We start from the raw sequence: 21,630 nt of genomic DNA on the forward strand, positions 1-21,630 counted from the left end.
ATTCTTATAGCTTTGGAGGCCTTGAACAGTCTGAAATGTCACACCTGTGGCAGTGTAATGGTTAGTAGTTTTGCTGGTGCTATTACTGGCAGCGCTAGCAAGGGCAATGGGTGGTGCAAGCTGTGATGGCCTCTTGACGAGAGTGTTGACACTTATTTTTTTTACAAATTAAGCACTGAAAACATGTGAGCTTCTAGCTAATATATTTGGAATACAGACTGTACTACAGAACAAGACCTTACACAGAACATCAAATATGTACAGCAGTATGACAATTACAAATAAACTTGAAGAGCAAACCGATCACTATGTACAAAACATGGTGTACAGGAGACAACAACAGTGTCTGTGTCACCAACAGAGCCAAAAGGAAGACTATAATGGTGCATGAAAATCACATGTGCAACATCCAAGTAGACACAAAAATAAAATGCCCCTCACTCTAAACTGCCCAAATAGCACTGAACAAGCAAGTGAGGCAAGCGAACCTGGAACTGGGGGTGGCTCTCCCGAGAGAATTGTCAAAACAATATGACAAAATGGTGCATTTTGCCCCTTAATTCTCATACAATTGGGCCAAAAAGCTACAGGCGTGTCAGACAGCTCTGTGTGACACTTGTGAAATGATCAAATTCGTCACAGGATGCCTACTGTGGCTGACCTTTCTCAGAGATATCGGAGTGACCACTTCTTCCAAAGAACACTTTCAAAAAGGTGGGGCCACGCTGTTCAATTTCCAGTACAATTTTCAAATAAATGGGCTAAAAGCGGTAGTTTTTGCACACGATAATGAAGAGACACACACAGTAAAGATAAGGATTAGCTACTAAGGAGATACATCGAGTCAGTCTTTCAATCTGATCATCCATCCATCCATCTATCCATCCATCCATCCATCCTGTCTTTCCCTCCCACCTTGCTTCTCTACTTCCATTCACCTATCTTTATTTCATCCCTTGACCCATGGCTCTTCTGTCCTTCTTTGCATCCATGCATTCATCCTTCTCTCTGCCCATCAATCCTTCCTTATGCATATCATTCCTTCCACCCACCCACCCACCCACCCCATCCATCCATCCATCCATCCACCCCATCCATCCATCCATCCATCCATCCATCCATCCATTCTCTCTGTCCATTAATCTGTCCTTCTGCATATCATTCTTTCCACCATCCATCCACCCATCCATCCATCCATCTATCCACCCATCCGTTCCTTCTATCTGTTCATTAATTCGCCCTTCTGCATATCATAACTTCCACCCAACCATCCACCCATCTATACATCCATCCATCTATCCACCCATCCTTTCTTTCTCTCTGTCCATTAACCCGTCCTTCTGCATATCAATCCTTCCACCCACCCATCCACCCATCTATCCATCCACCCATCCATTCCTTCTCTCTGTCCATTAATCCGTCCTTCTGCATATCATTCCTTCCACCCACCCATCCATCCACGTATCCATCCTCCCATCCATCCTCTTTCTTCCTTCCTGCCATTGTTCCTCTATTCTGATTCTATTCAGATCTATCCTTCTCTGCATCCATCAAACCTTGTCTTCATTCAGCCATCCTTCTCTCCATTTATCCCTCGATCTGCGTCTCCATCCGCCTTTCCTTCCATTCATTGTCTTTCAAATTACCCAAGCATCGTTTTCTCATGCATCATTCCATCCATCCATCCATCCCTCTCTCCATGCCTCCATCTTCCTTCTTTTCATGCTCTCTTGTTTCATTTGTTCCCCCACCCCATTATGGGGTGGGGGATCAAATGGGTTATGGTTATGAGATAGACCAACCAGTTCAACCAAACTGGACAGCAGCTGTTCAAGTCATCCACATATGGACAGCAATGAAGTACAAACTTATATTCATCCATAATAGGATATACATTGACTCACACAGTGGAAAACATGAGAAACTGGGGAAGGTGGGGGGAGTTTACCAGCATGGTACCAACTGTGAAACACTATGCACACGTTAAAGAAACAGAAGAACCGACTGGAAATGACACAACAGCGATAACATTAGCTCGTGACAGCCACACGTATCCCATGGACAAGCCATCAGGGAACCTGCTGAGAGACTGTCACAGCCAGTAGGGGTGACCTCGAGGAACCATCTCACCACACAAAAAGGGGCCCCAAACTGTCATGGCTGACACATAGGACTGCACTTCAGTGCACACAGCACCAGTGATGCTAGCTTCATTACCGCGCCCACTAACGCACAACTTACTGTACCCCCAGTGAAATAGACAGGTGGCAAGGTGCCCCGTTTCAATAAAACATGAAATAGCTGTCTCTGCTCCGCCGATTTTTATCGCAGATAAACCTTGCTATTATCAAGGTTTATCTCAAATGCGATAAAAATCGGCCGAAATGCATGAATATCGCTGAAAAGTCAGCGATATTCATGCATTACCGAGCGAATGCTCTTAGCCATGTTATCCACCTACCATTGGATAACATGGCTAAGAACTGCTCTGGGCAGGCGTTAGCTTTTGGAGATATTCGCGCTTAGCGCGAATATTTCCAAAAGTAGGTAATAGGAGATAGCGATGTTAGCGACTGTTTCCAGTCGCTAACATCTTGGCACGCCCACTTTGCATGTCATTAGCGATAAATATCGCTGACATGCAAAGTGGGCCACAAGATGAACGCTATCTCCTACTAGCTGTCGCTAACTAGTGTTAGCGACAGCTAGGTAATAGGGCGATAAAATTATCGCCGCTTCAGCGGGAAAAATTCCCGCTAAAGCGGCGATAAGGCCCTTGGTAGTATGCCCCTGTATTCCTTCCCCATCCCCCCGCACTAACCCACGACCATCCGGAGGCAGCCGCTACAGCTCTGTCCAAACTCCATGATGAGATTGACCGCTCACGCACCTGCCCGCTTTAGATTCAGAGGGTGGCAACCATGAACCTACTCCCCAAACAGCCAGTGGTGTAATAAATTAGAAAGAGGCAATGGCCTCTGGATTCACTAGTGTGGCCTCCAGCTAGGTTCTATGTGTGGAACCAGCATTCCCCGGCTCTAAGTTCTGTCTGATTGGAAGAGGCTGTGAAGCAGAGGTTGGATGTTTGGAGACTGGACTCCTTGTTCATGAATAAAGCTGCATATTTTAACTTCATCAAGCAGTGCCGGATTGTTCATATGAGGACCCTCTCTACAACTAGGCAACACAGTCAGGAGTTGCCTGGCTGACACAGATTAACAATGGGAGCTGATGCCAAGGAGTTGAACATGTCTATATGTGAGTGCATTCAGTGACCTTATGTTGGAACAAAGGTCCTAGTTAGAGTGGGCAGTCATGACCGCGAACCTCGATGCAGAGTACAGGATACTAAGAGGGGTCCAATCAATCCACAAGGTGTGTGGCTTCGAATGCTACTGGCACGTGTATGGATCTTGCAGCAATTCAGCGCTTAATTTGTGAAAGAATGAGTGCTGGTGCCCAAAGCTCTCGTCAGACGCCAGTGGCCGGCATTATTAGATGTTGGTGCGCTGAATTCCGAGGCTGCGTGGTCTTGAATCTGCTTCATGCCTCTTCAAACCACTACCGAACAGACCCTGTCCCTTTCAAGAAAATAGAAGGTAGTGGTGTTCCCTAAAAGGGAATAACCGCACATCCAAAATTGATACTGTAAGAAAGGTGGCAGTAATATGCGTGACACGTATATATGTTGCTATATTGGCAACCGGGTGCTAGGTCAGCTTCAAACACCTACTACCTAGAGGTGCTACCTGCACAATATACAAATAACATGCATATAACAAAACGCAAAAAGAGACGCTATTACAGCACAGCCATTTCACTTCATTAGTTTATTAAACCAAGAGCTGTATTGGTCATAGATTAGAGTAATCCCATAATGTAATATTGGCTCTCTGCACAATGAGGATGATGACGAAACACCAATCAGTTCAAAATAATCCAATCAAATCATCATGTGGAGTTTCCTTGTATCCTTTATTAAAGTCCAAAAATTAAAACTCCCAGCACACGATTAGCCGACACGTGTTTTGTCTGTTAAACAGACTTTTTCAAGGCAAATATTGGAAATGTAGACGAGTTCTAGTGTATAGACAAAACATCACTGCAGCGGTATACACCTGTTACAACGCAACTTTTACAACTACCTACCATTACAACGCAACTTTTACAACGCATACCATTACAACGCATTGCGCTGGGGGGCGCTCTAGGATAGGGAATAAGTTTAATTTACTATCCAACACCTTCCCTAGTGTCCACGGGGACTGGAGTTGGAATAGTAAATTATACTTACCACTATCCAGCACCTCTAAGCGCTATGCGTTGTAATGGTATGCGTTGTAACGTCATACATCCCACTGCAGCACGTCAAATAAGACTGGGACCAGGAATACCGTGATGTACAACATCAGAATTCTAAGATGTGTGAATCAATGCCAGTACTGGCATTCGGCCATAAGGTGCACTCCGACGACCACAGGGCTACACTCTACCCTGAACTGGCCTAACTAAATGGTCCCAATCCTTATCTGTGGAAGGCGAAGACAAGTACAATTATGAGCTTAAAAGTCGGCAATGGTAACGGTCCTTGGTGGATAAATATCACCTGGACAATGTACGGGACAACCCTGATAAGTTGAGCCCTCGTATCAGTTCTGTCTTCTCCGCAACCGCAATCGTATTCGTGGTGTCCCTTTATCTACCTATTTCCTGCTTTCTCCCTTTGTAAGATATTTTCAGTCTGTCTCTTTCCCCTGTGTGTGTTTTTCCTTTCTTGATCTCAGTAAATTCCTGATGAGGAAAAATAGGTGTTGATCCCCAAACAATGACTGGCAGTGGGCCCCACCGGCAACTACTGCCTCAAATTAAGTACGGCTGACCGGAATTTGCCTGAGTAGTCGTGACAGATGTTATAGACAGTTAGAGCTCTCAGTTTAACTGAAGGCATCAGCAGGGCCACACATTCGACTAATCCAGCCTGTGAAACTCTTGGTGGCAACAGCATCCTGCCTTACCCAACTCAAAGATGTTTTTACTTGAGAAAAATCAATAGCCATGGGGCAAATGGGAAGACTATGTCAACAATCTTGTTGTGTTAGATGAAATTCAAAAATGGTATTCTGCTTTGTGTAACGTGCCTTCCATAAACCTGCCAGTTAAAAGATTACATCTATCTCTTATAAGACATATTAGTGGGTATTCTCCAATGGTTTAAATAAGTCATACTCATAATACAAAGTATCCAAAAAGAAAGATTAATTTACCTTTCACCGCTGGCTTTTTGAAAAAGGTTAATAGAAACCTCTTGTGAGATCACTAAAATGTAAGATCATGTTTGAAATAATAATTTCTTTCTACCGTTTTGTACCAAATCTTCAAATCCCTCCATAACATTATTTGATCCAAGGGAATTAAATGGAAGACTTGGCTTCAATTTCTCACAATAATTGATTTTTTTTCTGGAACCACAAGGACACTATCCTTCTATGCTGAGTAAAGTTTGTATATTAAGTTTGTGCATACATTTAAAGAGGTCAATTTTAAACTAAGATGTGTGATAAACATAGACACACAAACAATCATCAAGATACTTAAAAGTAAGCTTTCTCAGTCTTAGCCTTCTACCTCCTAAGTCATTGCAGGATAATCCACCATTAACAGATCCTCTGGTTTCCTTTGTCCTGTCCTATGGCAATCACCTTTGCTGCTTTGGTGGCCTCAGTGCTAGCCATCTGATTGCCATGATTGGAGGAGAATGGTTATCCCTGGTGTTGCATGACCCAGAAGAACCTGTGAAGAATCCTGGGACTGGCAAGCATTCTTTATTTGCTGCTCTGTCCATTCCACTATTTTCCGAATATGGTGCTCACTTTTTGCAAGCTGGGATTGAAATGATGCACATTATGTGCCTTCTGGTGGTTGTAAAGCGTGTTTCACTTTGTCCTCCCAACTTCCTGATCTTGTGCGGTCCCCCGTCAGTCGTCTTTAACCAACTGGACTCTCCACTCTTGCTGATGTACTCTGGCAGCCATTAACTTTACTGATTTACTCGTAACTCATCACTTGGACGAGGGTGTGTTACATGAGCTGCAGGACAGAAGAACCCTATAATAGGTTCACAATATCTCATTCAAAATATTGACCTGCAACAAAACCACGTCCATAATATTGAATGCCAGTGTAAGTTAAAGGTAAGAAGATGTGTTTCTCAGAACAGTAATTCTGTACTTCCTCATACATATTTACCTTTACAATATAGTGGAAGTCAATATTGTGGAAGCAATATATGTGCCGTATTGTTGACTTCATTAGTTGACCTCCTTACTGTGGCATAGAATCCTCCAGTGGTGAAGTTGGAAACATTGGGCCCGATTCACAGAATGAACTTAAGACTCAATCCTAAACTCACTACTATTTTGGTATTCACAGAATGCACTTACTACTTTTGGCATTTACAGAAGTTAGGATTTTGTCTTAAGTTTATCTTAAGACAAACTTAAGACAGACTTAAGACAGACTTAAGACATTCTTAAGACAGACTTAAGACAAAATCCTAACTTCTATGAATACCAAAAGTAGTAAATTCATTCTGTGAATACCAAAATAGTAGTAAGTTTAGGATTGAGTCTTAAGTTCATTATGTGAATCGGGCCCAAGAATAGTAGTTATTTTGTGGCAACAGTGCAAACTTTTTGAACTGATGTGAAATAAAAATCTCCTTGGACGCTCATGACGAGCTGAGCTCGTCATGATGTACACCTCCATACACTCATGACGAGCTCAGCTCGTCATGAACAATGGGATTTTAAAAAAGTCAGCATTGACGATGGCTGTAATGAGCATTGATGTGGTTAAGGCATCACTGTAGTTACTTCTAACAGCCATTTTGTCTGCTTGTGCTAACTCTTCTTACTGGGTGGGCACATCTTCGAGGCAAAGTGAGACAAGCCTTAGCACCTGAAATGTAAATATTTTGAAAACAGCCTGCTGAGCTGAAACCATTTACATTGTTGTTGCTTATGAAGGCCATCGACCAGCTTCCTCATGAGATCAGCTATGCACCTTCTTGTGTTCTTGGGGAGAATTTAGTCATGATTAAAACTGCAAATTGTGATAAGGACTATATTGCATCTTGTCTTCCCCAGGGGACCCTGTCTCCATTTCTGCTGCAGGGAGATCGCCTTGTTTGCTCACTCTGTGACTCATAGACCGTGGCGGCTCCTCCGCTAAGGCAGAGGAGCCTTGCCCGACTCCTCGTAGAGCAGTGTAAAAGACAAAATAAAATGATAATAAGATGTTATTATCATTTTATTTGTAGTATCCACCAGGTTCGGGAGGTGTGGGCCGTGCTCCTGTGGTGATAGAGGAGTGTTTGCTGCACTGCATGTTGGTTTGGCCGGCCAACTTGGCCACTCCAAACCGTCATGCGCACTTTGCATGTTCTAATGTAATGTAATAAGAATGCTTATAAAGCGCTCGAATGCCGAGGCGTCTTGGCGCTGAGGTGCATAAGTGGAGCAGAGCAAAGAGAAGACTGACAACTACCCGGCATTAAACAGCTGGATTTTAAGATTTTCCTGAACGATGAAAGCTTCGGCTGAAGTCTAAGGGCCACCGGCAGCTTGTTCCACATTTGGGCCGCGCAGCTAGAAAATAGATGGCCACCCCATCTAGCACGTCTATAGCTCGGAGTAACGACCGAAGGTCTTGCGTGATGATGTGGAGCCTGAACCTATTCTGACAATCCTCTGAGCCACCACCATACCGTGCTTTGTGCACCAAGCAGAGAGCCTTAAACTCAATTCTCGGGGAGCCAGTGATTTGCCCATCTGCCTTGAGTAGTGGGATGACCCTTCGGAAGCTTTAGAATTACTCTAACGGCAGCATTCTGCAGTGATTGAAGTTTGCTATGCTGATGCTTGTCGATGCCTAAAAACATTGCATTGCAATAATCCAGTCGTGACATAAAAAGGGCGGCCATAACTGTTTTCTGAAGTGCCATGGGAATGAAAGGGAAGATTTTACGCAGGATCTTGAGTAAGAAAAAAAACTAGCTGATAATAATAATAATAATAATACCATTTATATAGCGCCTGGTTACACTAGACAACAGTGTGTCCCCGCGCTAAAAACTAATTGGCAACACAAAGCCCCGGGAAAGGCCGCTGAAGGAAAGGGCGCAGAACCTCAGAGTTTATGAAAGAGGTGAGTTTTCAGTTTGCGTCTAAAATTTCTCTCAGATGGTTCCATCCGGAGCTCAATGGGGAGGTCATTCCACTGTTTGCTGGCCAAGTATCTAAAGGACCTACCAACCATCTGTGCTCGCTGGATTCTGGGCACCTGAAAGAGCATACGGCCTTGAGATCGTAGATAGCGGTTAGGGTGGTACTTGGTAAGCAATTTTTGAAGATATACAGGACCACTATCATAGGCAATGCGATGGTTATACACATGCTTTTGAATATAATACGCTCTCGCATGGGGAGCCAGTGGAGGTGCGTTAAGGCTTGTTTCCCTGAAGATCTTCTAGGGAGGTTAAGAGCCAATCTGGCTGCTGCGTTTTGAACGCACTGGAGCCTATGAAGACCCTTCCTACTCAGACCTAGATACAAAGCGTTACCATAGTTGAGATGGGGTGTCACCAGGGTATGAATAAGCGTTTTTCTGCTAACTGCAGGAAGCGAGTCCAGGGTCTTGTGTATGGTCTTAAGGATCCCATAGCATTTCCCTGCTATTCCTCTAGTGTGGTGTTAAAAGGATAGAGTCTCGTCCAGTTTGACCCCCAAATTCTTAACCTGTTCCAATGGTATGGGAACAGTGCCAAGTTCTTTGGGGCACCAAGCCGACGACCAAATGGATAGGGATTTCCCCAACACCAAAAGTTCAGTTTTATTAGCGTTGAGGCGTAAACAATTAGTGTTCATCCAACCCGCTAGTCCGCTCAGACAGGCTGTAAAGTTGGCTGAAGCCTCTTCCGGGGGCTGAGACAGTGTCACTACCAGCTGGGTGTCATCAGCATATGACACTATCTCAACCCCCTATGTAACAACCAACTTGGCTAGGGGCGCCATATAAAGATTAAACAAAGTCGGGCTCAAAATAGAACCCTGAGGCACCCCATGTTTGAGCGAACGCACCATAGATTTAAAAGGTGGACAGCAGACTTGAAATTGCCTGTTCGCCAGGAATGCACGCATCCACTCGAGAGCCAGCCCCTCAATACCAACCTCGCTAAAACGAGAGAGTAACAGGGGATGGGAGACGGTGTCAAATGCTGCGCTCAGGTCTAATAAAAGGAGCGCGGCTGTCTTCCCCTCGTCAACTCTGTGAGACTATTCACCTGAGCTGACATGTTCAGTTTGTCATGAAAAATAACCCCAAGATTACTCACTTGCATTACAGCTTGGGTGGAGAACATTTAAGTATAGCTGTAGAGGGTTTTTTAGAAACTTCAGAAGGTAAGGGCGCTCTACCTAGATTCAACGTTAAAAGGTTACTGAACAATTGGTAAGGGAGCGGTGCGCAAAGAGCGAACGGAGAAGCCCTTAACCGTTCACACAGAAAATCAGAAGACTTTCCCAAACATAAATTAGCAATGCTCTCGCACAAACACAATTAAAGTGTAACTACAAAATATTTCAAATATAGTGCGACAATGTCTTGGTAAAAATAAACAGATGCAGATCTTTGTGTCATTTCTTTTTAGATAGGTTGTTTAATCAGTTCACAATCGTAGCGATGGTCCACAATCAGCCGACACGTGTTTCGTCGTGTTTAAATTGAGTCAACACGACTCTTCAGGGCTCGTGGTACGACCCACAAGTCAGTAGGTCGAAAATAATAGACACTTGTACTTCGGGTAGAAAGTTCCGTGTTTAGAAGTAGATGACATCTAAAACGGGAATCTTATATTCTAGCTCTGAATCTAGAGCAAAGGAGAGGTTCATCTGTGTGTTTATTCTCAAAATGCCAGGTATAGCGGATGATCACACGAGTATGCTTGATAAGTGTGTGTACCAAGCTGTACCGGGAGGGGATCCAACTTTTAGTTAAGTGCAGTAGTTAGGTTTCGATCATTCTGGGGATTTCGAACAAAGATATGGTATCCCTCCTCTTGTGTGTTCCCGGTCGCAGTGTTTCGAAAGACTAGGATATAAGATTCCCGTTTTAGATGTCATCTACATCTAAACACGGAACTTTCTACCCGAAGTACAAGTGTCTATTATTTTCGACCTACTGACTTGTGGGTCGTACCACGAGCCCTGAAGAGTCGTGTTGACTCAATTTAAACACGACGAAACACGTGTCGGCTGATTGTGGACCATCGCTATGATTGTGAACTGATTAAACAACCTATCTAAAAAGAAAAGACACAAAGATCTGCATCTGTTTATTTTTACCAAGACATTGTCGCACTATATTTGAAATATTTTGTAGTTACACTTCAATTGTGTGTGCGAGAGCATTGCTAATTTGGGTGGAGAACATGCCCAGGCTCCTATTCCCCGTCTGAGCTCCAAACCGCGATGCTCAGACTAATCACAACACTGCATTGTAGCATTGTGACTGGTACTGGAGAGCCTGAGTGCTTGCTTTTTCTGGCCGGAGCGGCGGGTGAAAGTGTGGGAGACGGCGGAGAGACGCTGTGATCAGATAGGTGAATTTACATTTTTTTTAAACCTTCCCTGTGCACAGCCACCCCATACCGGCCGCCACTGCTCACAGACCACTAATTTGTTCAATACGTTTCAGATCACCCCAAAAATGAGGTAGATTTTTCATCACCAGACAACACTTCTGAACCCACAGCATGCTTATGATCATAGCACTACTGGAACCTTTGTCTCTCTTTACCTAGCACTTTGTTTGGAGATCAATAATGTTTTTAGCAACTTAGAATGGAACTGGATATTACTTCAATAAAGAAAAGGCTGTAAACACTTCTAGCTGAGTGACTGAGATTATGTATTAGAAACGAATCTGCCGGCTGGTAATAAATATGTAAATCTGTCAATAAATGAGATAATTCTTTGCCCTTCCTGAATTTTCACAGTTATCATTCACCATTCTCATTTGCAATTTATGGAACCAGTTGTTGTAAGCACTGAGGCTCTGGATCCCACTTTTGCCAAGCACATAATTTCTAGTTGAAGTACTGTATTGTGCAAATACCTCAATACATTCAACATATTTACTGATTTTCTTAATGAAGGCAATAATTGGAGGAGCGCTTACGGCATGGGTGGCGCAGTTGGCAGCATGCTCATATTCAGTGGGCTGATACCTCTGATGAGATGGTGCACGATGATTCATGAACCTTAAAGACAAGAGGAAAGACACAGAATTCAGTCAAAACGCGTAGTATACTCTAGTCAATTTTTCCTTTTTGGTTTCACTGGGTCACTAGTTGTGCATTGAAATGTTTTATGCATTTTGAAAGGCACAAACAATACGTTTTTTCTTCCAGGTATGTTTACTGCAATCTAACAAACTACAAATTCACAATTATTCTCCTTACTTCTTCAAGTCTCACAAAAACATTTGGACCCATCTACGAGTTTTGGATTCCTCCAAAGCCTTGATCGTGATCAAGGTTTCGGAGGAAGCCGAAAAGCGTAGATGAGCCCACATTTTTTGTCACAGTAAACATTTTGCACAATGTGCCATTCGGTGAGAATTGGGCATATAGGAGATGGGCATGGATGCCAGCCGGCATCCGCCAAACAAAGGAAAGCGAGGTGATGTTAAAAAGCCAAAGCAGGTGGCCTGGTATAATAAAGCATGTAGGGAAGCTAAGACCCAGCTTTTAATAGCAGCAAAATCCAACTGAAGGCATGAAGTGGCCAGGTGTGGGACATGATATAGGAGGGAATTGTCTCAAGTAAATAAGGAATGGGGGTGCACCTTGTGGGCTAACCTGCATGAAGCATTCGTGGCCAAGGATAATAAGGAGTTTTTGGGAGATTAGTTTCTGTATATGTCAATGGACCTAAGAGGGATCTGGAATTCTGTGTCCAACTTCATGAGTGGGTAGCCCATTTTAGTGGTTTATATTCATCTAGTAGTACTTTGGGGCAGGGTGGTGAAGTCTCACTGGCAGTGCTTGATTCAAACAACTCAAGTAAACCAGAATTTGGACTAAGTGAAAGTAGCAGCTATAAATTCTTGTCTTATGTCTAGAGCTAGAGCTCCTGGGTCTGACAGGCTCCCTAATAACCTTTATAAGGCAAATCCAGAAGTGTAGGGTCCCTATATGAATCTTTTATCCAACACAATCCTTTCTGGCATGGAGATTCCTCCTTCGTTGAAAATAGCAAAGATCATTCCAATTTTGAGAAAGGGGGATTGGAGAAACTCCGGAATTTACCAGCCCATCAGCTGGATTGACTCTCTTCAAAAGATTTTTGGCAAACAGGTGCTCGCTCACCTACAGGATTGTTGTCCGATTTCCAGGTGGGTTTTAGAGCCCATGTTAGTACTGTTGACCGGGTCTTTCAGTTTACCTGTATTTTTTGGAAGACGGCAGTAATCATCGGGCCCGATTCACAGAACTAACTTAAGACAAAATCCTAAACTTACTACTTTTGGTATTCACAAATTTAGGATTTTGTCTTAAGTTTGTCTTAAGACAGATTTAAGACAGACTTAAGATAGACTTAAGACAAAATCCTAACTTAAGTCTGTCTTAAGACAAAGTTAAGACAAAATCCTAACTTCTGTGAATACCAAAAGTAGTAAGTTTAGGATTTTGTCTTAAGTTAGTTCTGTGAATCGGCCCCAATGTGTCTAAATTTTATGTTGCCTTCGTTGATTTATGTGCTGCCTTTGAATTGGTCGCCAAGGTAAGCTTTGGGAAGTTTTAAAAGCAATTGGCATCCCCACAAACCTTTTAGATATTTTGGTGTAAAAAACTCAGAAAACTACGCCCAAGTTAGATGGGAAGAAAATGGACATTTAACAGAGCCCATTACGATCCAATGTGGAGTCAGGCAGTGGTGTGTTCTCACCCCCACCTTCTTTTCCTTGTATATCAATGAGGTGGTGGATTATTTGAATACGGATGACTGCGATGCCCCAAAGGTTGGCAGCAGGAGGGTGCCTGCCTATGCTTTTGCAGACGACACCCTCTTGCTTTCAAAATCACCACAGGGGTTACAAAAACTGTTAAAATAATTTTAATTCCTTCTGTGTTGAGCGGGGGCTGGAGCTGAACAACACTGAGACTAAGTTTATGATATTTTGCCATGCGAAACCTAATAATTACTAGAGAAACCTGTTTGTGGGTAATAACACCATTGACCGTGTGTCAAACTTTGACTATCAAGGCGTAAGATCAGGGCAAAGGTACACGTGGGTACACTGCGTCTACTCACTCTTTTCACTGGGTGGGTACCATCTAATTTGCCAAGAGGCTCAGCCCCACAAAAATATGCTTAACTTGTTCCAGTGTAATTTTCAGACCCTGGAACACATTCAGCAGTGCCTGTCTGTTGTTTGCTTTTGTTTGGAGGAGTGGGGTGGGGACCTTTCAGATTCCAGCTGGACCCATAACAAAGGCGAAGTTAAGGGACCTCTTTTTGTTGGAGTATCCTGGGTGGGAGCCTGACACCAAAACACAATAGAGGGGAAACAAACACACACAGTTTACCACTTCACAGGTACTTAAGAGAGGCATGCTTTTGACTTTGTTCAGCACTTATATATGAGATATGCATGCACTGTAAGAATGTCAAATGTGTTGATCTGTCCTAGTATTTACACAAATAGCAATGTAAATGGCTCCATTTTGTTTTATTTCTTTTATAGGGCTATAGCGCTACTCATCCCAATGCAGGGTGTCAGATTACTTTACATTGTGCGAACTCGTTATACGTTGACAATAAATCATATGTGTGTAAATCAATGTGTAGGATGTGTTACAGAAGCCTATGAGGTTTACAAAGTGTAGGAGTCACATGTCAATAACTCACTGTCCTATATTAGAAGGATTACAATTCATGAACTGCAAGTAACAAAAGGATCGGTGCTATAAGCAGTAACCCACTTACCCATTTACATAAAATCTGTCATCACTGTGTTATATAATGTGCTTTGCAGGTGATGCATTAACTCTGTACTACTTTCATTCAAAACAGGACAAGACAAAGCACAAATCTCTCTAGCAAATACGTTAACCTCCAGAGTTATCTTACCATTAATATTACCCCTTGAGATGTAGTTTGCACACAAAGATCTCTGCAGCAGGTGCCTTAACCCCATACGATATTTTAAAATGCAGACTTTGCAACCAAATACGCTGAACAGGTTTACTGTGGCAGGGTTTTAAAAAATAAATGTATAAATTGACATCTGCATTTTGCGTCGTGGTTGCGTAATAATTAAGATTTTATGCAGGATTTGTGAACCTTGTGCTGGGAATACAGATCCAATATTTTCCCTGATGGCTGAAGGGTCTTTGCATCAGAGCTTTCCTATGGAAGGTAGGGTGCAGAGCCATCAGCCAGATCCTATGACTAAGCCCTCTGAACACAGCTGAAGAGTGTGCACATCGGGGGTTTGCTGCTCACATAGAGATGGGTCCTCTGCACAAAGACAGAGGCTGCACACAGAGGGACTTCACTGCCTATGGAGAGTTGAGTGCAGGGCAGGCCAGAAGAAAGGCTCTGTAGTCAGCTCTGCTGCAAATACTTGAAAGCTGCATACAGCAAGGACTGGCCACCTGCGGAGCATTGCTCTGTAACAAACCCCACCTCGCGGGGCTGAAGGCTGGGTGCTGCTTGTGTTGGCCGCCTATGAAGAGTTAGGAGAAACAAATGGCAGTAGGCAAGGTTCTGCAGCCAACCCCACTGCACACCGCCCAAACTTGTGAGCAGCAGGGGTTAGCTGCTTGTACTGAATTGTGGGCAAGGCTTTGTGCTGCAGGTGTTTGGCCACCATGGGGGTTCTGGTGCCGGGCCAGGATAAATAGTTGTGTGAACAACCCCTGTGTGCATGGCAGATGACCCTGGGCTGCAGACATTGGCAGCCCATAGAGAGTTGGGTGCATAGGTTGGAAAAAGGGCAGTGCCCATGACGAACCCTATGCACAATGGGGGTTATTGCGCACAGCCAAAGGCTGTGCTGTGGGTCTTGGTCCCCTCCAAAGAGATGAGTGCATACCCTGTCTGGAGGCAATATCCTGCGGCCAAACCCACTGCACATGCCCTGTTTGATGAGGTTCTACACCCATGGAATATTGGGTACAGGACCTGGACAGATGCCAGGAACCACGTCAAATTCTACTGATGAGGCTGAAAGCAATGCTCTTTTGGGCTTCGGCCACTCGTGATGAGTTGGGTGCAGGTGCTCTCCGGAGGCTTAGAAGTGTCGTGTCACTGTGCAGTGCAGGGGGGAGAGTGGCGGGCACACTGAAGTGCGCAAGACTCTTTGACCGGCCCCCTGAGGCCGGCCAAAGCGTCATGCAAACGTAGCATGTTCTCCACCCAGGTTGCATTACAGCCCGGGTGGAGAACAGTCCCAGGCTCACATTCCCTGGCTGAGCGCTCAGACCAATTACAAGTACTGGATTTAATTACAACTCTGCATTGCAGCATTGTGATTGGCTCAGGGGAGCCTGGGTGCTTACCAATCACAACGCTGTATTACAGCATTGTGATTGCTCAGGGGACCCCGGCTGCTTCCTGTTCAGCCCGACGAGAGGAGAGACCACATGGGAGAGATGCAGCAGGAGGTAGGTGAATTTATAATTTTTAGACCGCTCTTAACCCCCCTGTCACCCAAGTTCCGTGCCATCCACCACTGTGGACTTGTAATTTTGACGGTTAAAAGAGATGTCGTCATTAAGGTCTGGTTTGTTAATGCAATCTTAGATAAAAGTTATTTGTTACAAACTCCTAATGCCAATCAACATTATTTTTCCCATTTTGGTCATGATTGCTTTTTTGATTTACAACCATGTTGTTTCGTGAAACCAGTGTTTGCCCGTAGATCACTCTGGAGCCTTAAGTTAAACAAACAAGCATTGGAAATGCAATAGGGCTCGCATTAGGAAAGTTTGAGCTATTGGTCTTACAAATGAATTTTTTTTATTTGTGTTATTTTTTAAAATAGCTAAATAATAGCTTTGTCATTTACAATGCCAATAGTTATAACTTTCGCAAATGTGACACCTATAGCATTTGTAATGCAACATGTTTTGTATTTACGTGACTTAGATGTATTGATATTACAAATAACAATGGCTTTTAAATAATACTTAAATAATTTATTTAATTTGTAATGGCAATAGCTTAAACTTTTGTAAATAACTTTTGTGAAGATTATGTTCAGTGTTTTTTATTGCGACGAAAATCCAAGAACAGAAGTGAAATATTAACATCTTTTTGTGATTTGTAATAAAGCGTGAAAGCTTGAAAACAGTTTGAAACATTGAAAGAACATATTTGAACCAGTGATGCTGTGGTTGCACTGAGTGATGCTGTGGTTGCGCTGAGTGATGCTGTGGTGGTGCTGAGTGATGCTGTGGTTGCGCTGAGTGATGCTGTGGTTGCGCTGAGTGGTGTGTGCAACGGTGGAGCTTAGTGGGTGCATTGGTGGAGCTGTGTGGTGGGTGCATTGGTGGAGCTGTGTGGTGGGTGCATCTGTGGAGCTGTGTGGTGGGTGCATCTGTGGAGCTGTGTGGTGGGTGCATCTGTGGAGCTGTGTGGTGGGTGCCTCGGAGGAGCTGTGTGGTGGGTGCCTCGGAGGAGCTGTGTGGTGGGTGCCTTGGTGGAGCTGTATGGTGGGTACCTCAGTGAAGCTGTGTGGTGGGTGCATCGGTGGAGCTGTGTCAGTGGAGCTGTGTGGTGTGTGCATCGGTGGAGCTGGGTGGTGGGTGCATCGGTGGAGCTGTGTCGGTGGAGCTGTGTGGTGGCTGCATCGGTGGAGCTGTGTGGTGGGTGCATCGGTGGAGCTGTGTGGTGGGTGCATCGGTGGAGCTGTGTGGTGGGTGCATCGGTGGAGCTGTGTGGTGGGTGCATCGGTGGAGCTGTGTGGTGGGTGCCTCGGAGGAGCTTTGTCGGTGGAGCTGTGTGGTGGCTGCATCGGTGGAGCTGTGTGGTGGGTGCATCGGTGGAGCTGTGTGGTGGGTGCATCGGTGGAGCTGTGTCGGTGGAGCTGTGTGGTGGGTGCATCGGTGGAGCTGGGTGCATCGGTGGAGCTGTGTCGGTGGGGCTGTGTGGTGGCTGCATCGGTGGAGCTGGGCGGTGGGTGCATCGGTGGAGCTGTGTCGGTGGAGCTGTGTGGTGGGTGCATTGGTGGAGCTGTGTGGTGGGTGCATCGGTGGAGCTGTGTGGTGGCTGCATCGGTGGAGCTGTGTGGTGGCTGCATCGGTGGAGCTGTGTGGTGGCTGCATCGGTGGAGCTGTGTGGTGGCTGCATCGGTGGAGCTGGGTGGTGGGTGCATCGGTAGAGCTGTGTCGGTGGAGCTGTGTGGTGGGGGCATGGTAGAGCTGTGTGGTGGCTGCATCGGTGGAGCTGTGTGGTGGCTGCATCGGTGGAGCTGTGTGGTGGGTGCATCGGTGGAGCTGTGTGGTGGGTGCATCGGTGGAGCTGTGTGGTGGGTGCATCGGTGGAGCTGTGTGGTGGGTGCATCGGTGGAGCTGTGTGGTGGGTGCATCGGTGGAGCTGTGTGGTGGGTGCATCGGTGGAGCTGGGTGGTGGGTGCATCGGTGGAGCTGGGTGGTGGGTGCATCGGTGGAGCTGTGTGGTGGGTGCATCGGTGGAGCTGTGTGGTGGCTGCATCGGTGGAGCTGTGTGGTGGGTGCATCGGTGGAGCTGGGTGGTGGGTGCATCGGTGGAGCTGTGTCGGTGGAGCTGTGTGGTGGGTGCATCTGTGGAGCTGTGTGGTGGGTGCATCTGTGGAGCTGTGTGGTGGGTGCCTCGGAGGAGCTGTGTGGTGGGTGCCTTGGTGGAGCTGTATGGTGGGTACCTCAGTGAAGCTGTGTGGTGGCTGCATCGGTGGAGCTGTGTGGTGGCTGCATCGGTGGAGCTGTGTGGTGGGGGCATGGTAGAGCTGTGTGGTGGGGGCATGGTAGAGCTGTGTGGTGGGGGCATGGTAGAGCTGTGTGGTGGGTGCCTCAGTGGAGCTGTGTGGTGGGTGCCTCAGTGGAGCTGTGTGGTGGGTGCCTCAGTGGAGCTGTGTGGTGGGTGCCTCAGTGGAGCTGTGTGGTGGGTGCCTCAGTGGAGCTGTGTGGTGGGTGCCTCAGTGGAGCTGTGTGGTGGGTGCCTCGGTGGAGCTGTGTGGTGGGTGCCTCGGTGGAGCTGTGTGGTGGGTGCCTCGGTGGAGCTGTGTGGTGGGTGCCTCGGTGGAGCTGTGTGGTGGGTGCCTCGGTGGAGCTGTGTGGAGGGTGCATCGGTGGAGCTGTGTGGTGGGTGCATCGATGGAGCTGTGTCGGTGGAGCTGTGTGGTGGGTGCATCAGTGGAGCTGTGTGGTGGGTGCCTCGGAGGAGCTGTGTGGTGGGTGCATCTGTGGAGCTGTGTGATGGGTGCCTTGGTGGAGCTGTATGGTGGGTGCCTCGGTGAAGCTGTATGGTGGGTGCCTCGGTGAAGCTGTGTGGTGGGTGCATCGGTAGAGCGGTGTGGTGGGTGCATCGGTGGAGCTGTGTCGGTGAAGCTGTGTGGTGTGTGCATCGGTGGAGCTGGGTGGTGGGTGCATCGGTGGAGCTGTGTCGGTGGAGCTGTGTGGTGGGTGCATCAGTGGAGCTGTGTGGTGGGTGCCTCGGAGGAGCTGTGTGGTGGGTGCATCTGTGGAGCTGTGTGATGGGTGCCTTGGTGGAGCTGTATGGTGGGTGCCTCGGAGGAGCTGTGTGGTGGGTGCATCTGTGGAGCTGTGTGATGGGTGCCTTGGTGGAGCTGTATGGTGGGTGCCTCGGTGAAGCTGTATGGTGGGTGCCTCGGTGGAGCTGTGTGGTGGGTGCATCGGTGGAGCGGTGTGGTGGGTGCATCGGTGGAGCTGTGTCGGTGAAGCTGTGTGGTGTGTGCATCGGTGGAGCTGGGTGGTGGGTGCATCGGTGGAGCTGTGTCGGTGGAGCTGTGTGGTGGCTGCATCTGTGGAGCTGTGTGGTGGGTGCATCTGTGGAGCTGTGTGGTAGGTGCATTGGTGGAGCTGTGTCGGTGGAGCTGTGTAGTGGGTGCATCGGTGGAGCTGGGTGGTGGGTGCATCGGTGGAGCTGTGTCGCTGGAGCTGTGTCGGTGGAGCTGTGTGGTGGCTGCATCGGTGGAGCTGTGTGGTGGCTGCATCGGTGGAGCTGTGTGGTGGCTGCATCGGTGGAGCTGTGTGGTGGCTGCATCGGTGGAGCTGTGTCGGTGGAGCTGTGTGGTGGGTGCATCGGTGGAGCTGTGTGGTGGGTGCATCGGTGGAGCTGTGTGGTGGGTGCATCAGTGGAGCTGTGTGGTGGGTGCATCAGTGGAGCTGTGTGGTGGGTGCCTCAGTGGAGCTGTGTGGTGGGTGCCTCAGTGGAGCTGTGTGGTGGGTGCCTCAGTGGAGCTGTGTTGGTTAAGCTGTGTGGTGGGTGCATCAGTGGAGCTGTGTGGTGGGTGCATCGGTGGAGCTGTGTGGTGGGGCATGGTAGAGCTGTGTGGTGGGTGCCTCGGTGGAGCTGTGTGGTGGGTGCATCGGTGAAGCTGTGTGGTGGGTGCATCGGTGGAGCTGTGTGGTGGGTGCATCGGTGGAGCTGTGTGGTGGGTGCATCGGTGGAGCTGTGTGGTGGGGCATGGTAGAGCTGTGTGGTGGGTGCCTCGGTGGAGCTGTGTGGTGGGTGCATCAGTGGAGCTGTGTGGTGGCTGCATCTGTGGAGCTGTGTTGTGGTTGCATCTGTGGAGCTGTGTGGTGGGTGCATCTGTGGAGCTGTGTGGTGGGTGCCTCGGAGGAGCTGTGTGGTGGGTGCCTTGGTGGAGCTGTATGGTGGGTACCTCAGTGAAGCTGTGTGGTGGCTGCATCGGTGGAGCTGTGTGGTGGCTGCATCGGTGGAGCTGTGTGGTGGGTGCATCGGTGGAGCTGGATGGTGGGTGCATCGGTGGAGCTGTGTCGGTGGAGCTCTGTGGTGGGTGCATCGGTGGAGCTGTGTGGTGGGGGCATGGTAGAGCTGTGTGGTGGCTGCATCGGTGGAGCTGTGTGGTGGCTGCATCGGTGGAGCTGTGTGGTGGCTGCATCGGTGGAGCTGTGTGGTGGGTGCATCGGTGGAGCTGTGTGGTGGGTGCATCGGTGGAGCTGGGTGGTGGGTGCATCGGTGGAGCTGGGTGGTGGGTGCATCGGTGGAGCTGTGTCGGTGGAGCTGTGTGGTGGGTGCATCGGTGGAGCTGTGAGGTGGCTGCATCGGTGGAGCTGTGTGGTGGCTGCATCGGTGGAGCTGTGTGGTGGGTGCATCGGTGGAGCTGGGTGGTGGGTGCATCGGTGGAGCTGTGTCGGTGGGGCTGTGTGGTGGCTGCATCGGTGGAGCTGGGCGGTGGGTGCATGGGTGGAGCTGTGTCGGTGGAGCTGTGTGGTGGGTGCATTGGTGGAGCTGTGTGGTGGGTGCATCAGTGGAGCTGTGTCAGTGGAGCTGTGTGGTGTGTGCATCGGTGGAGCTGGGTGGTGGGTGCATCGGTGGAGCTGTGTCGGTGGGGCTGTGTGGTGGCTGCATCGGTGGAGCTGGGCGGTGGGTGCATCGGTGGAGCTGTGTCGGTGGAGCTGTGTGGTGGGTGCATTGGTGGAGCTGTGTGGTGGGTGCATCGGTGGAGCTGTGTGGTGGCTGCATCGGTGGAGCTGTGTGGTGGCTGCATCGGTGGAGCTGTGTGGTGGGTGCATCGGTGGAGCTGGGTGGTGGGTGCATCGGTGGAGCTGGGTGGTGGGTGCATCGGTGGAGCTGTGTCGGTGGAGCTGTGTGGTGGGGGCATGGTAGAGCTGTGTGGTGGCTGCATCGGTGGAGCTGTGTGGTGACTGCATCGGTGGAGCTGTGTGGTGGGTGCATCGGTGGAGCTGTGTGGTGGGTGCATCGGTGGAGCTGGGTGCATCGGTGGAGCTGTGTCGGTGGAGCTGTGTGGTGGGTGCATCGGTGGAGCTGTGTGGTGGCTGCATCGGTGGAGCTGTGTGGTGGCTGCATCGGTGGAGCTGTGTGGTGGCTGCATCGGTGGAGCTGTGTGGTGGGTGCATCGGTGGAGCTGGGTGGTGGGTGCATCGGTGGAGCTGGGTGGTGGGTGCATCGGTGGAGCTGTGTGGTGGGGGCATGGTAGAGCTGTGTGGTGGGGGCATGGTAGAGCTGTGTGGTGGGGGCATGATAGAGCTGTGTGGTGGGTGCCTCGGTGGAGCTGTGTGGTGGGTGCCTCGGTGGAGCTGTGTGGTGGGTGCCTCGGTGGAGCTGTGTGGTGGGTGCCTCGGTGGAGCTGTGTGGTGGGTGCCTCGGTGGAGCTGTGTGGTGGGTGCCTCGGTGGAGCTGTGTGGTGGGTGCCTCGGTGGAGCTGTGTGGTGGGTGCATCGGTGGAGCTGTGTCGGTGGAGCTGTGTGGTGGGTGCATCAGTGGAGCTGTGTGGTGGGTGCCTCGGAGGAGCTGTGTGGTGGGTGCATCTGTGGAGCTGTGTGATGGGTGCCTTGGTGGAGCTGTATGGTGGGTGCCT

General features: G+C 48.2%; 1 protein-coding gene across 1 annotated transcript in view; it reads right to left on the reverse strand.

Moving 5' to 3' along the window:
* MMD2 (monocyte to macrophage differentiation associated 2) overlaps positions 1–21,630 on the reverse strand; it is a 247,430-nt gene that overhangs the window by 86,258 nt on the left and 139,542 nt on the right. The window contains exon 2 of the mRNA XM_086949686.1: positions 11,236–11,317. Coding sequence (XP_086805812.1) covers positions 11,236–11,317 — 82 coding nt within the window. The remainder of the gene's footprint in view (positions 1–11,235; positions 11,318–21,630) is intronic.

Source organism: Lissotriton vulgaris, unplaced genomic scaffold (assembly GCF_964263255.1).
Source record: "Lissotriton vulgaris unplaced genomic scaffold, aLisVul1.2 SCAFFOLD_924, whole genome shotgun sequence".
NCBI lineage: Eukaryota > Metazoa > Chordata > Amphibia > Caudata > Salamandridae > Lissotriton > Lissotriton vulgaris.